Source organism: Elephantulus edwardii, unplaced genomic scaffold (genome assembly GCF_000299155.1).
Source record: "Elephantulus edwardii isolate Elephantulus edwardi_28Jun2011 unplaced genomic scaffold, EleEdw1.0 scaffold00054, whole genome shotgun sequence".
Lineage (NCBI taxonomy): Eukaryota > Metazoa > Chordata > Mammalia > Macroscelidea > Macroscelididae > Elephantulus > Elephantulus edwardii.
The window spans coordinates 12,040,664-12,053,632 of NW_006399804.1; the positions used below are offsets into that span (position 1 = coordinate 12,040,664).

Genomic DNA, 12,969 nt, shown 5'->3' on the forward strand with positions numbered 1-12,969 from the left:
CTTTAGGTTCTACAGTTAGTTACAGGTCTTAAAGATTTTTCAAAATGCAGATTCTTTATACACGTCTGCCATTCTAAATAGGTATCGATCATGTTTTACATAAAAGCAACATTAAATTACTCAAAAGAGTAATTTATTTCTTCTTAAAGATGATTTCTATAAACTGTAACAGAATTTTTATATTCTTTAATTTTTGCTTAGAATAGTGGGTCTCATTTCTATCTGAAAACAATGTACCTACGTAAACCACAACATTTCAAACCTGGATTTAGAAAACTAAGTATGAATGAAAATGGTTAGAATTCCTGAAGATGGCATGTACTAATATGACATGAATTCGAATGCATTAATACTATTCTACAATAAAAAAAAAAATCTAAGCATTATTACACATCTTCCCTCATTTACAGTTTAACGCAGAAAAGAAACAAAAAAACTAGCAATCATTCAAATGAAAGGAGTCAGCTAGGAATGAAAACTCTAATTGAACACAGCTACTGTGCAAACATACAGCCTTTACTTTCTTATGAGATTCAGTTTCCAAGGCGTGTGTGTGTGTGTGTGTGTGTGTGAGCGCGCGTGCACGCGCACGTATCAGAAATAATCTATATTTTACAATTCAAAATATTACAATATATAATTTCCAACATTAAAAATTAAACTATTTTTTTCTTACTCTTAAAACATATTTCATTTTCTTAACATGTATGTTTACAGATGAGTACTCTTACAATCCTCTGCAACAGAATTCTCTTTTGATTCCTTCCTCTTTTCTATCCTAAGTAAGTCAGAGGGATACACCAAAGATATTAGTTACTGTATTATTTAAAGGCCAATGCTTTGAACTTGCTCACTCTTCTGATTAATAAACAGAAAGCTACTGTACAAAGCTTTCTTTCCTCTTCTAATATAACCAATTCCATGAGATTACATTCTCATTTTGAAGATTTAAAAACAAATAACACAAACATAAAATAAAAAGTAACCTGTAAGTTTTGAACTAGACTATATACAGTTGCTAAACTGTTACCGTTATTTATAAAAACATATTTATTTCTCTGCTCCATGGGACCTTTACCTATCCCAGTGTACTAAAGAATCTAGTACAAAATCTCTTCGTAAGATTTACATTTTTTAAAAATTTTTTATTTTATTTTCTTTTTTAGAGGTTTGGCTTTCCATTCATTCATTTACATTTTTATGTTCCCTATGCTTCTGTCCTGATAATTTCTCTATCCTGGAATTATTTTATTTATATCTTACATTGTTTCTAAACATCAAACCAAACTTCATTAGCTTTTCTCCCCATAGTTTTTACTGCTACTAAACTTATATTGTATCATCTATTTTGCAGCATGAAATATACTAGCACAGAAATTGATGTATCTAATCTTGAGTAAACACTCATTTACATATATCACAAAGGAATAGTCATGGACTGTGACAATCTGAAGTATAACGGTCCAATTTTATATAAAATGTCTCAAAAATAAAGTAGAGATACCAGTCAGTCATTTCAGAGATGAATACAATAAGGGTTAATGTTGTCAGCTATATATATTCTCCACTCAATCAGGAATCTCAAAAATTTCAGAACAGAACAGACCCAGTAATGTTACCTGTTAGATCAATCAGCTAGGAAAGATGTCAAAATTCTGACCACTTAACAATTATTTTAAAAAAATTTTCCTCAAAACAAAACTATATAACTGTTCCCCAGAATATATAGAGGGCTCTGGTGGCCTTGTGGTAAAGAGTTCACTGTCAACCTAAAGGCACAGGTTAGAATCCACTAGCTGCTCCACAGGAGAAAGATAGGCAATCTCCTCCTATGTGACTGACCATCTCTGAAAACCCACTAGAAGATCAGCTATAGGTTGGTTCTAATTTGACTGTACAGAACAAGAATTAGTATAGATACTATAAAAAGATAATACTAGTAATTCCATAGAACTACTTTAATTTTGAACAGAAATGGCTGAAGAACCCAGGTCATTCCAGATGCTTACAAAATGATCTATCAATACCTAAAAAGTTGAAGGACTAGACGAATGCTTTAAGATCCTCCAACTGTACTATTTAAAATATGGATATGAGCAACAAATAATATTTCTCCCCTAAAAAAGGCTATATGCAAAACTATATGCAATTTTCAATTCTCCACAGACATGAAAAATTCACTTTTAGTCTCTTAATTCTGTGCAACCTGACCTCAAGTAACTGGAATTACAAACACACACACACACACAGAGATAGGCACCTATTTGTCAATAAAAGTATACATAAAATTTTGTAAACAATTCTGAGCACATCTATATTTTTACTTTAAATATCCGTTCTATCGTGAAAGGAACAGCAGCATCAGAACATAGATTTATAATACTAATCTAACAGAATTCCAATTACTTTTATGACTATTCATTTTAATATTTTCTTTAATATTGTTGACATCAGAAGTAGAATACTGTTCTACACTTACAAAAAAATTCATATTCTTTAAACAGTCTAAAAATTAATAATGCTAGTTGACAGTTAATGAGTATTAAAATATACTTCCTATTTAAAATGGTTACATGTGCAAATTCATTAACATTAATGTGATGAGGAAATGCTTACCTTGACACCATGGCCCACATCATCCAGAACTGTGTAATCAATAGGTTTCCGAATATACCTTACAGGGCGTTCCATATTTGCAGGTGCTATTATTTTGTGAGTTCTTGAAGTATTCTTATTTGTTGTCAAAATACCAATTTCTCTCCGAGCCACTTTTTCTTTATGAATGTCCACAGTCTGTATTTTAATTTAAACAATGTAAGGAAATATTATTTGTTACGGTAAATAATATAAATTATATAGCCACTAGGTTGTATTATGGAACTATACTACATGCCTATTTTTCCATTGAATACTTTGTCTTTTTGTTTAAAATTAAGCAATTATCTTCAAGGCTCAACAGAAAATAATTAAAGATGATTAAAAGCAACAAGTAATTTTATGGATTTGATTCTAAAACCATTCTCAGGAAGGCCATTTTCTTTTCTAAAGACTTGTGTTTGAGGATGCTGTTTAAGCCATGCTTAAGTCTTTGCAATCACTTGCTAGGCATCAGAGAGTTGAATGGAGGATAGAAGGAGAATTGATGCCTTTGAGCTGTGGTGTTGGAGAAGAGTACTGAATGTACTATGAACTGCTATGAAAACAAACAAGTTCATCCTAGAGAGGGTTAAACCAGGCTGCTCCTTGGAAGCAAGGATTCTAAAGCTTCATCTGATATACTTTGGACATGTTGCAAAGAGGGACCAGTCCTTAGAGAGAGACATCATGCTTGGGAGGGTGCAGGGACAGCACTGGAGAGGAAGATTCTCTATGAGGTGGATTGAGTCAGTGACTAGGGTATTGGGGGTGGGTGTGTTGGAGACAGTGAGACAGCAAAGTTTAGGGTTGTTGTACATAGGGTTGCTGTGAGTCGCAGGCGACCTGATGGCTTATAACAACAACATTTATTCTTATTGAGGAATTTAATACTTCATTTACTGGGGATACAAATCAGAAATAAAAATCTGCAATTAAAACACACTGAGTTAAGTGCTAAGTCACATACTCCCGGATTATGTAAAAGTCCTACAAAATTGTGTGGATCATAAACAAGTTATGAATAACATTGCAAAGGGCAGAAATTCCAGAAAAGTTTATTGTGCTCATGTGGAACTTGTATGTAGACCTAGAGGCAGACATTAAAACACAAGAAGAAGATACTACCTGGTTTGAAATCAGAAATGGCTGTATTTTTTTCACTCTACTTATTCAATCTGTATGCTGAGCAAATAATCTAAGAAATTAGACTATATGAGGAATATTGCATAGGATTAGAGACACTGATAAACGTGCAATATGTTGATGACAAAACCTTGCTGCTGAAATAAAAAACTTGCTGATAGAAGTAAAAAACTACAGCCTTCAATATGGATTAAAACTCAAAGAAAGTAAACAATTATCCTCACATGTAGACCAATAAGCATGGTCATAATAAACAGAGAAAAATTTGAAATTACCAATTACCAAGTATTTACTTTTACTTGGAGTTACAATATCGTCCCTCCACCATTCCAAGCATGACGTTCTTCTCAAAGGATGTGCCCAAAGTTTATGCCTCCAAGGAGCAGCAAGAAGGGTGGAGGTACAGAGCAGGAGAGGAAGACTAAGAATGAGATGAACTGACTTAGTAACTAGAGAAGTGGTACTGGTTCTGTCAGAGACGATGAGATTGGCTCAGGATAGGACAGGGTTCAGAGCCATTGTACACCGGGTCGCTATGAGTCGCAGGTGACTCAACAGCACATAACAAGAACCACAACAACGTTATGGGGGCAATAATCAAGAAATCAAACAACATACTGCATTGGACAAGTCTGCTGCAATATACCTCTTTAAGGTGTTAAAAACTGAAGATGTCACTCTGAGGACAAAGGTGCATCTGGTCCATGTTATGCTATTTTCATATTTATGTGAAAGGTGACTAATGAATAAGGAAGACCAAAGAAGAATCAATGCTTTGAATTATGGTGTTGGGGAATAATACTGAATTTATCATCAACTGCCAGAAGAATGAACAAATCTGTCTTAGAAGTACAGACAGACTGCTCTTTACAAGTAAGGAAGGTGAGACTTCGTCCTATGTGTACCTTGGGCATGTTTTCAGGAGAAACCATTCCCAGAGAAACATAAGGGTTTTGGTAGAGTCAGATAAAAAAGAAGATACTCAGTGAGATGGGACCGAGGAGCTGCAAGAATGGGCTAAAATATAGCAACAACTATAAGAACAGCACTGATTACAAATTCTGTTTTACTCATCCTAAGCCAGAGCCCATCTGACAACTAACTACAACAACATAAAATCTCACAGGACAAAGGTTAACAAACCTTGCTGCCCATCACAAAAGGTTTTGAATTCCTAAATTGCAAGGCTCTCTCCTATACCTGTACCCAGGTATCACCAGGTTTGCTCTCTGCAGCTCCTTGTAGAAACTGGAGTTTGGTTAACTGACATAAACACGGTTTATTCTGGTTTAATGCTACTGATATGAGTAATAAAGTCTTTGGTTTTTGACCAGTGTGTCTTGGCCAATGTGTCTCTGGCAGCATCTAGGAAACTGTCAGAGTCACCCACTAGCTACTCATTAAAATTCACTGTCATTAAGTAAAAAATCAACTCACAGCTGACCTGTTGGAGAGGAGATCACTCATCGTTTTTTCCTATGGTGGATTTGAACTGCCAGAGACGCTCTGCCTTTGGGTTAACAGTGCAATGCCCTACACACTATACCACTAGAGTTCCCTGTTTTTAAATTATACATTTCGAGTATTTTCTAGTTAAAGAAAGGCTTTTGATAGTAAATCTCCTTTATAAGAATCTTGTGTGTTTCTTTTAATATTTAAAAAATCTTGTCATTCCAATGAACGTCTAAGAAATTCCTAAGAAAAGAAAAGTATCATTCTTTCTGGTCTTTCAACTGCCAGTGAGTTAGAACCAACTCATAGCTGATCATCCAAGGGGTTCTGGAGGCTGTACACTGCACAGGAGGAAACTGTCCATCTTTCTGTAGAGCAGCTGGTGGATTCAAACTACCAGAGAGGTGACTTTAACGTTAGCAATACCACTCCCTACAAGAGGTAAAAATCTCAGACCACAATTTTTTACTGTTCAGGCAATGAGGATGGAATAGAGGCAGAATCAAAGGCTTCCAGAAAAGAAAGATAAGTTTGGTTAACAGGAGTGGAGAGAAGTCCATGGAAGTTTCTGATTGATAACTAGACCGTATTATATGGATGAGTGGGCAATAAAAGATCTTCCCTTTAAATGGCTGTTAGTGAAATGAAATCGAAGCAATAGTTTCAGACTATGTCCCAGAAAGCAGGTTCAAAGACAGCTGCCTGAATCATGCCAACCTTCCTCCAGACAAGACAGCTTCCTCTCCAAACTGACAGTCAACCTCAGTCATTCTGTCCCAATGAACAATCACTATTAAGATCTGCTGTCAAAGAAGATTCTGGACCCTTCGGACAACAGGCGAAACAACAACTGAGAGAGACACATATCTCCTATAATGAGTTGTAAGAAGAAAAATTTCTTTTATACGGAGAACAATTCACAACCACTACGGGTAGATCTATGGAACTTTGGTTAGTATACTTTAGACGAGAGAAGAGTGAACACAGTACTTGCTTAAAAAGAAAGGCAACAGCTGGCTGCCCAAGGGCTCCAATTCCTCCTGCAGTCTAAGAAGTCAACATTAGATTAATTCTAAACCAAAACCACTGCCACTGAATTAACTTCAACTCACAAATGGCCGTAAAATGCCTTTGTTTTTTGTAGGGGGTCTCTACAAGGGGATTCTGGTCTTCTATGGCAATTTTTCTAAGACAAACTCCTCTAAGCATTGACATGTCTTCCTGCTTTTACTGAATTGAATTGAATTTTTAAAAGTTCTTGAAAATGATTCACTGGAGAATGTGAAAATGGCCCAAAGCAATCTATATAAATTCTTGCTTTAAGTCTCAAGCCCTTAAAAAACTCTCTCTAGTTCTCATATTGAAATTTGGAAAGAACTTGGCAACTGAACAGTCAATACCCTGAATTAAATTGAAGCTCTCCGACCCATCTTCCTCAAAAAGTAGCTGCATTAATGTTGTTGTTATTGTTATTGTTATGTGACGTCGAGTAGCCTACAACTCATAGACAGCCTATGTACAACAGCCCTAAACCCTGCTCTATCTTGTGCCAATCTTATTGTCTCTGATACACCTACTACCATTACCCCACTCACTGAATCAATCCAATCTTCATCTCGTGTGGTGTCCTTCTACCCTCCCAAGCATGATGTCCCTCTCCAAGGACTGATCCTACCTTGCAACATGTCCAAAGTAGGTCAGACAAAGCTTCAGAATCCTTACCTCCAAGGAGCAGCCTGGCTCCTTGTTTGTTCTCCTAGCAGTCCATGATATGTTCAGTACTCTTCTCCAATGTTCAAAGGCATCAATTCTCCTTCTATCATCCCTAGTCATTGTCCAACTTTCTGAAGCATAGCAAGCAATTGCAAAGACCATGGCCTGGAACAGGCACATCTTAGTCTCCAGACTGACATCATTGATCTTCAGTACTTTGGAGAGGTCTCTGACAGCAGACTTTCCCAATGCAATTCACCTTTTAATTTCCTGGCTGCTCATACTAAGAGTGTTGATTGTATTTATATAGACTCCTTTTAAAAAGTTTCCACTGTGCAGATTAAACATGAGTTAAGTCAAAGCAAGTAAAATCCAAGGCCCTACTCAGAAAACATGGGTACAGCTATTGAATAAATACATCCCTGAACTGAAATGAGCAATGTCACTAATGATAATCTCATATAATATAGGATTTGGGGTAGACCAAGAACATGGCAGGTTTATCTGGTTGATCAGTATATGCCTAAAGCATTGATCAAAAATAAATATGCCTTATTAACTTCTGCAGGGCTGTTCGCCCTCCTCAACCTCCTTTTACTTCTCAGTGTCATCTGCTTAGATGTCTTCATGTTACTAAGAGAGAATGAAGACCAAAAGCACTTTCTTTAGAAGACTGCTCATCCTTCTCCCACGAAGAACCTATTGCTTTGTTTGGTTTTGTTTTTCAATTACCTTTATTCTTTTTTTAAAAAATTTTTATTACATTCTTTTATTATTATTAATTTCAATGAATATCTACAGAAATTTTGGTATTCCATTCATTCATTGTTGCACTTTTCTCCCCACCCACTCACCTGCACCCCCACTCCCAGGTCACTCCTCTCCTTGAAAAGCAAAAGAAAAACTCCTTCATTGGTACACAATCCGCAACCCCACCCCCCCCATGGCCATACCTCCCCACTCCCATCCCAAGTATACGCCACTCTGCAACCCTCATTCTGGACTCTTATGATAATCATAATGCCCTAAAATATAATACTCTTAAACTATTCTCTCCCTCATCGGCTTCAATGCAGTAAACATAATTTATCCAGTTTTTCTCAGTCTTACCCCCACCCCAATGCCAGCCTCATTCTACAACAGTGGCACGATATACTACTTGTCCTTTTGTGACTGAGATACTTCACTCAGCATAATGTCCTTCAGGGTCACCCATTTTGAATAATATTGCATGAGTTCCTTGTTTTTCAAAGCAGTGTAGTATTCCACTGTGTGAATATACCACAGCTTCTCTATCCATTCGTTTGTTGATGGGCACTTAGATTGTTTCCAACTCCTTGCTACTGTGAACAAAGCCGCAATAAACATGGGTGTGCATATACCTGCTTGGATGTCATTTATGGTCTCTTTAGGGTATATTCCCAGTAGTGGAATTGCTGGGTCAAATGGTATCTCTATTTGCAACTTTTTGAGAAAGCGCCATACCGCTTTCCACAGTGGTTGCACCATTTTACACTCCCACCAACAGTGAATAAGGGTTCCAGTCTCTCCACAACCTCTCCAGAATTTGTTTCTTGCTGTTATGTTAAATTTTGCTATTCTTACTAGGGTGAGATGATATCTCAGACTTGTCTTGATTTGCATCTCTCTCAGGGCTAGGGATTTTGAACATTTCTTCATGTGCTTGTTGGCCACCCGAATGTCTTCTTTGGTGAAGTGTCTGTTCATATCCCGTGCCCATTTTTCTATTGGATTATTTAACCTATTGCTTCTAAAATGCATGCCTTTGGGATTGCAACACAGCTTCTCACCACTAGGCCACCAGAGCTCCCTTAACCAGTACCAGAAATGATTATTCAAAATTAAGTGAAACTCTACACTAAGGCTTCTCAGGCATCATCAGAGAGATTCTTACTAGAGAAGCCACAGGCCTATGAACACATTTAAATGTTTACTTTTCTAAGATTTCTAACACAAGTTAAACTAGTACAAAGCTTAGTTAAATTCTGCCTAACATGGATTAAGCGTGGATTCACAACTTCAATGAATGACTAGAAAACTAGTCTTCAATTGAGGCTTCAATGAAAGGTAAAAAGTGTGGGCTAATACTCAGATGAATTTGTTCTTGCTTCTCTAAATACTAAGCCATCTTTATAGAGCCATCATGCTCTGATGCATCACCTACAAGTTTAGTCGTAGAATCTTTCCTGTCTAGCAAATTTCATCTACATTTTGGCTTAGATTATAATTTTTCTATATCCATTCTAGACTGATATATTTACACAGATATTTCCTGTAACTATTCTGAACTGCAGACTCATGTACAAAACTGTTCAGAATTCCTCTCAGATGTTTCAAGGATACTGCAAAGTCAAAATACCCCAAATCAAACACCGTCTACTTGACTAAATGTTTCTTTTCTGCTTCAGTTCTCTATCAAATTGTATAAGTCATACATCTACCATTAACGTCCACTTCCTAAATAACATGCCTCTGGAAAGCCTATGAACTTTGAGAAATGATAGTTATGGGAAAGCTTCAGACCTTTTATTCATAGGGTCACTATGAATTGTGCTCAACTCGATGGCAATCAACAGCAACAACAATATCATAAAATCTGGTCATATTTACCAGAACAATGTTTCCTACTTTCCTCTATAATACTAATCAATCTCCTATCATCTCTCAAGCTGGCTATTGCAAGAGCTTTCTGATTCACTTGCATCCTACCTGCTCTCCTCTCTATCTGTCCTCTTAGGGCAAAGAGAGCAATCTTTACAGGGCTGGGGGAGTAGATGTAAGCAAAAGAGCATCTCAAAAGGTCACAAGTTTTCAAGGGCAAAAGAAATTTTAAGTGGTTCAAGCTCTTTCCTTATTTGAATCAAACATCTGAGTCTACAACTCTCTTAAAGTCCTATGTTCCCATCTTTCCAACTTCTTCACACATTACATATGTGATATAGGGCACACTTTCCAATTCCTTGAAAAATTTTTCTCCAGGTCCACCTCTTCCCATTCTCCTTTCTGAATCACAAAAAGTCCAAATTACAATCCATCCAGCGGGGTTCCATATGGCAGGCTGAGCAAGAAAAGCAAGTAGGAGGAGGGGAACAAGCTTAGAACATTTGTATAATAACAGCATGCATATGTTCACCAAGTCAAACTTCGCTTTTTCAGTGATACTAATTACTCTTTCATGACTGAATGTCCTCATATTCACACTATTTCTTCATTTTTAATAGCAAAAGATGCAGTGTAGCATAACAAAAATTATGTCAATAATAATATACTACAAGTAAAAGAGTTACTCTAGTTGAGAGCAATCAGAAGGTTCAGGAGGCATTACAGGAATGTTTTGATCCATGGAGCACAATGAGAAACTAATGGTTAAGAAAAGGTATAAACTTGAAGCCAAAGAACTTAGACATGAATACTCTTTCTGTCACTAGTTATGAAATAGTATATAAGCTTTAATCAATTAGGATCACATTTTACTTATATGAGAATGAGCTGATATTAGAACTTTAAATATTGTCTAACACACAAAAAAGTATCCAAAAGTACTAACCAAAATGAAACTGTATTTACCAAACTACCTAATCTACAATTAAGGTATTTATTAAATACTAATATAAAACATGAACAGACTACATTGTGTATTACAAAGTTTATGAATGTGAATGATAGTTCAAATCTTTCTGCTATTAGCAAAAGAATTTTAGGACTCTTCAGAGCTAATCTAATAAACAACAGGGTTTTTACACCTTGAAAATTCTAGTTCCAAGGTAAGCAAATCCTAAAGGCTCAACTTCATAAGAAAGAAAAAGGGAGTTGGACAAACTAGAGAAACAATAGACCCTAAAAAGTAAATTCAAATAAATAAAGATCATGACTAATGATCTGGCTACTGAAGAAGTGATGAAGTCAAGATACACTTTGAGGCAATAAGCAGACTGAAGGGAAGGAGAATGCCATCTTTTAAACCATGAATCTATTACTAGAAAGCTTTTCTATTTCACAGCTCACAAACTTAAAAAACTAAATTTAAAAATAGTCTTTTAGTTTACTGGTAAACCATAATATGACATCATAGGACATTTTTACAAACATCAAAATGACAATAAACTAAACACAATTACCTTATCCAATTTGAAAAGTAAACAGTGGCTCATAATTTTGTTATTTTGGAAAGACTATTCACAATTTAAAAATAATTTTCTGAATTTACTTTTAGCACATTTTAAAAAAAAACCAGCCAATACAACCTGCTTGGCACTAAGCTGCTACCAAAGACAAAGCTAAGTAGTTTAATATATATGACTTTGGGTGAGGTAAGGTAAAAAAGACAAGCTGCTGCCAAAACGTTAGAGTTTCAAGTACACCTAAGAGGCTGCTCAAAAGCCTTCAGAAAATTCAATACTGCAAATCCTATGGAATACAGTTCTACTCTGGCAGGCACGGCATTACTGTCAGTCAAAACTAACTAGGTCATAACTGGGTTCTTGGTTTTAACAAGAATATCTAGAGCTAAGTAAGGAAATTTTTCTGGTAGACTCCAGTGATAATGAAGTACAATACCATGAGAGGAACAACAGCAGTAGGAAACACAAGATAGTCTAAAGAAACATCCTATATACAAAAAAATTACCAGTACAGCCTGAATAAAACCTCTCCACTCAACTTCTCCAGTTATAAATACTTTTAGCTATAAGTAAAAAAATAAGGTAACAGTGAAATGGAATTTTAGCAAACTAACCTAAAAAAAAGCAAAAAAATGTGTACTTTAAGAGCTAGGTAGATATATTTCTGCCTATTCACAGCATGCATCTCCATCTCTCAATCTTACTTTAATGGAGGAATAAAACCAAGACTATTCAGTCTCAACATATCCCAACAAAAGTGTCAACAAAGTCTTGCATCATTTTGAATTTATGTAAGGAGAAGAGTATCAAATGGCCAAGATACAGTAAAAATACTGGGAGTGGGAGAACTTGTCCTTAGGAACTACTGAAGTCAAAGTAAGTAAGGCAGTAAAGTTCTTACATAGAATTAAATAAATTATCTAATTCAGTAGAAGAGTGAACTCAAAAACAAACCTATGCCTAAAAGGAAATTTGTTCTTTTATAGTGACATCATAGTAGGAAAATGCATTATTCAAACAATGCATTGGTTTGCTATACAGAGAGGAACAACGAAACTGGATCGTAATCTCATACCATGGGGAGGGGTGTCAATTTCACTTGAAGCAACATGTAGCATTTTTATACTTGTAGCATAATAATGAAGTAACTACTCATTCAACTCATTGCCTTGGAGTCATATTTATAAGAGACCCTTCATTGGAGTTCTGACTGTAAACTAAACAGAAAGATTATTCATCTTCCTCCAGTGGAGTAGCTAGCTAATAGATTCAAACTGCGAGAGAGGCATGGTCATTAGTTAAGCAGTGCAATTCCATACACACTACACCAGGAACACTTCCTGAATGAGTTACAGCTTCAAGAAAGAGTAAAATTTACAGAGCTGGAACCTTTGGGACTTTCTTCTGTCTTCCAAAGCATGGTGGTTTTCAACCTTTGACAAGATAGTTTGACCTATATTCTACTGCTCATTTTAGTGAAAAATTATTTGCACTGTCCTTCTTTAACAGGGTTCTGCTTTACACAGATTCCAACTTACACAAGTTTTAAGGTCTAAATTTTAGAAACCTATTGCTAAATATTTTAAAAGCAAGTGCTAAAAGAGGAAAGGCTATATGGAGATAAGCCCCATTTGACCTTGACCAACTTCACAAAGAGGAACTGCCCAAATTCCCATGCTCCCACACCTCTTTCTACTCATCCCAACACCAATCTCCTTGCTTTACTGGGACCAAAATTCGATGAGATAGCTCACATACCACAAAGAACTGCTGTTGTAATGTGCCATCGTTTGTGACCCATAGCGACCCTATGGTACAACAGCCCTAAACCCTGCTCTATCCTGTGCCAATCGCACTGCCTCTGAGACATCCATCCCGATTA

The 12,969-nt window shown here is 36.1% G+C and overlaps 1 protein-coding gene across 14 annotated transcripts in view; it reads right to left on the bottom strand.

The window, feature by feature from the left end:
* ABI1 (abl-interactor 1) overlaps positions 1–12,969 on the bottom strand; it is a 136,241-nt gene that overhangs the window by 23,768 nt on the left and 99,504 nt on the right. For 12 of the 14 annotated variants that reach the window (XM_006887075.1, XM_006887074.1, XM_006887067.1 and 9 more), the window contains one exon: positions 2,617–2,793. The exons of 1 other annotated variant lie outside the window; for it this stretch is intronic. In XM_006887075.1, coding sequence (XP_006887137.1) covers positions 2,617–2,793 — 177 coding nt within the window. Of the gene's footprint in view, positions 1–2,593; positions 2,794–12,969 lie in introns of all 14 variants that reach the window. One more of the 14 variants, XM_006887076.1, reaches the window with a different exon arrangement.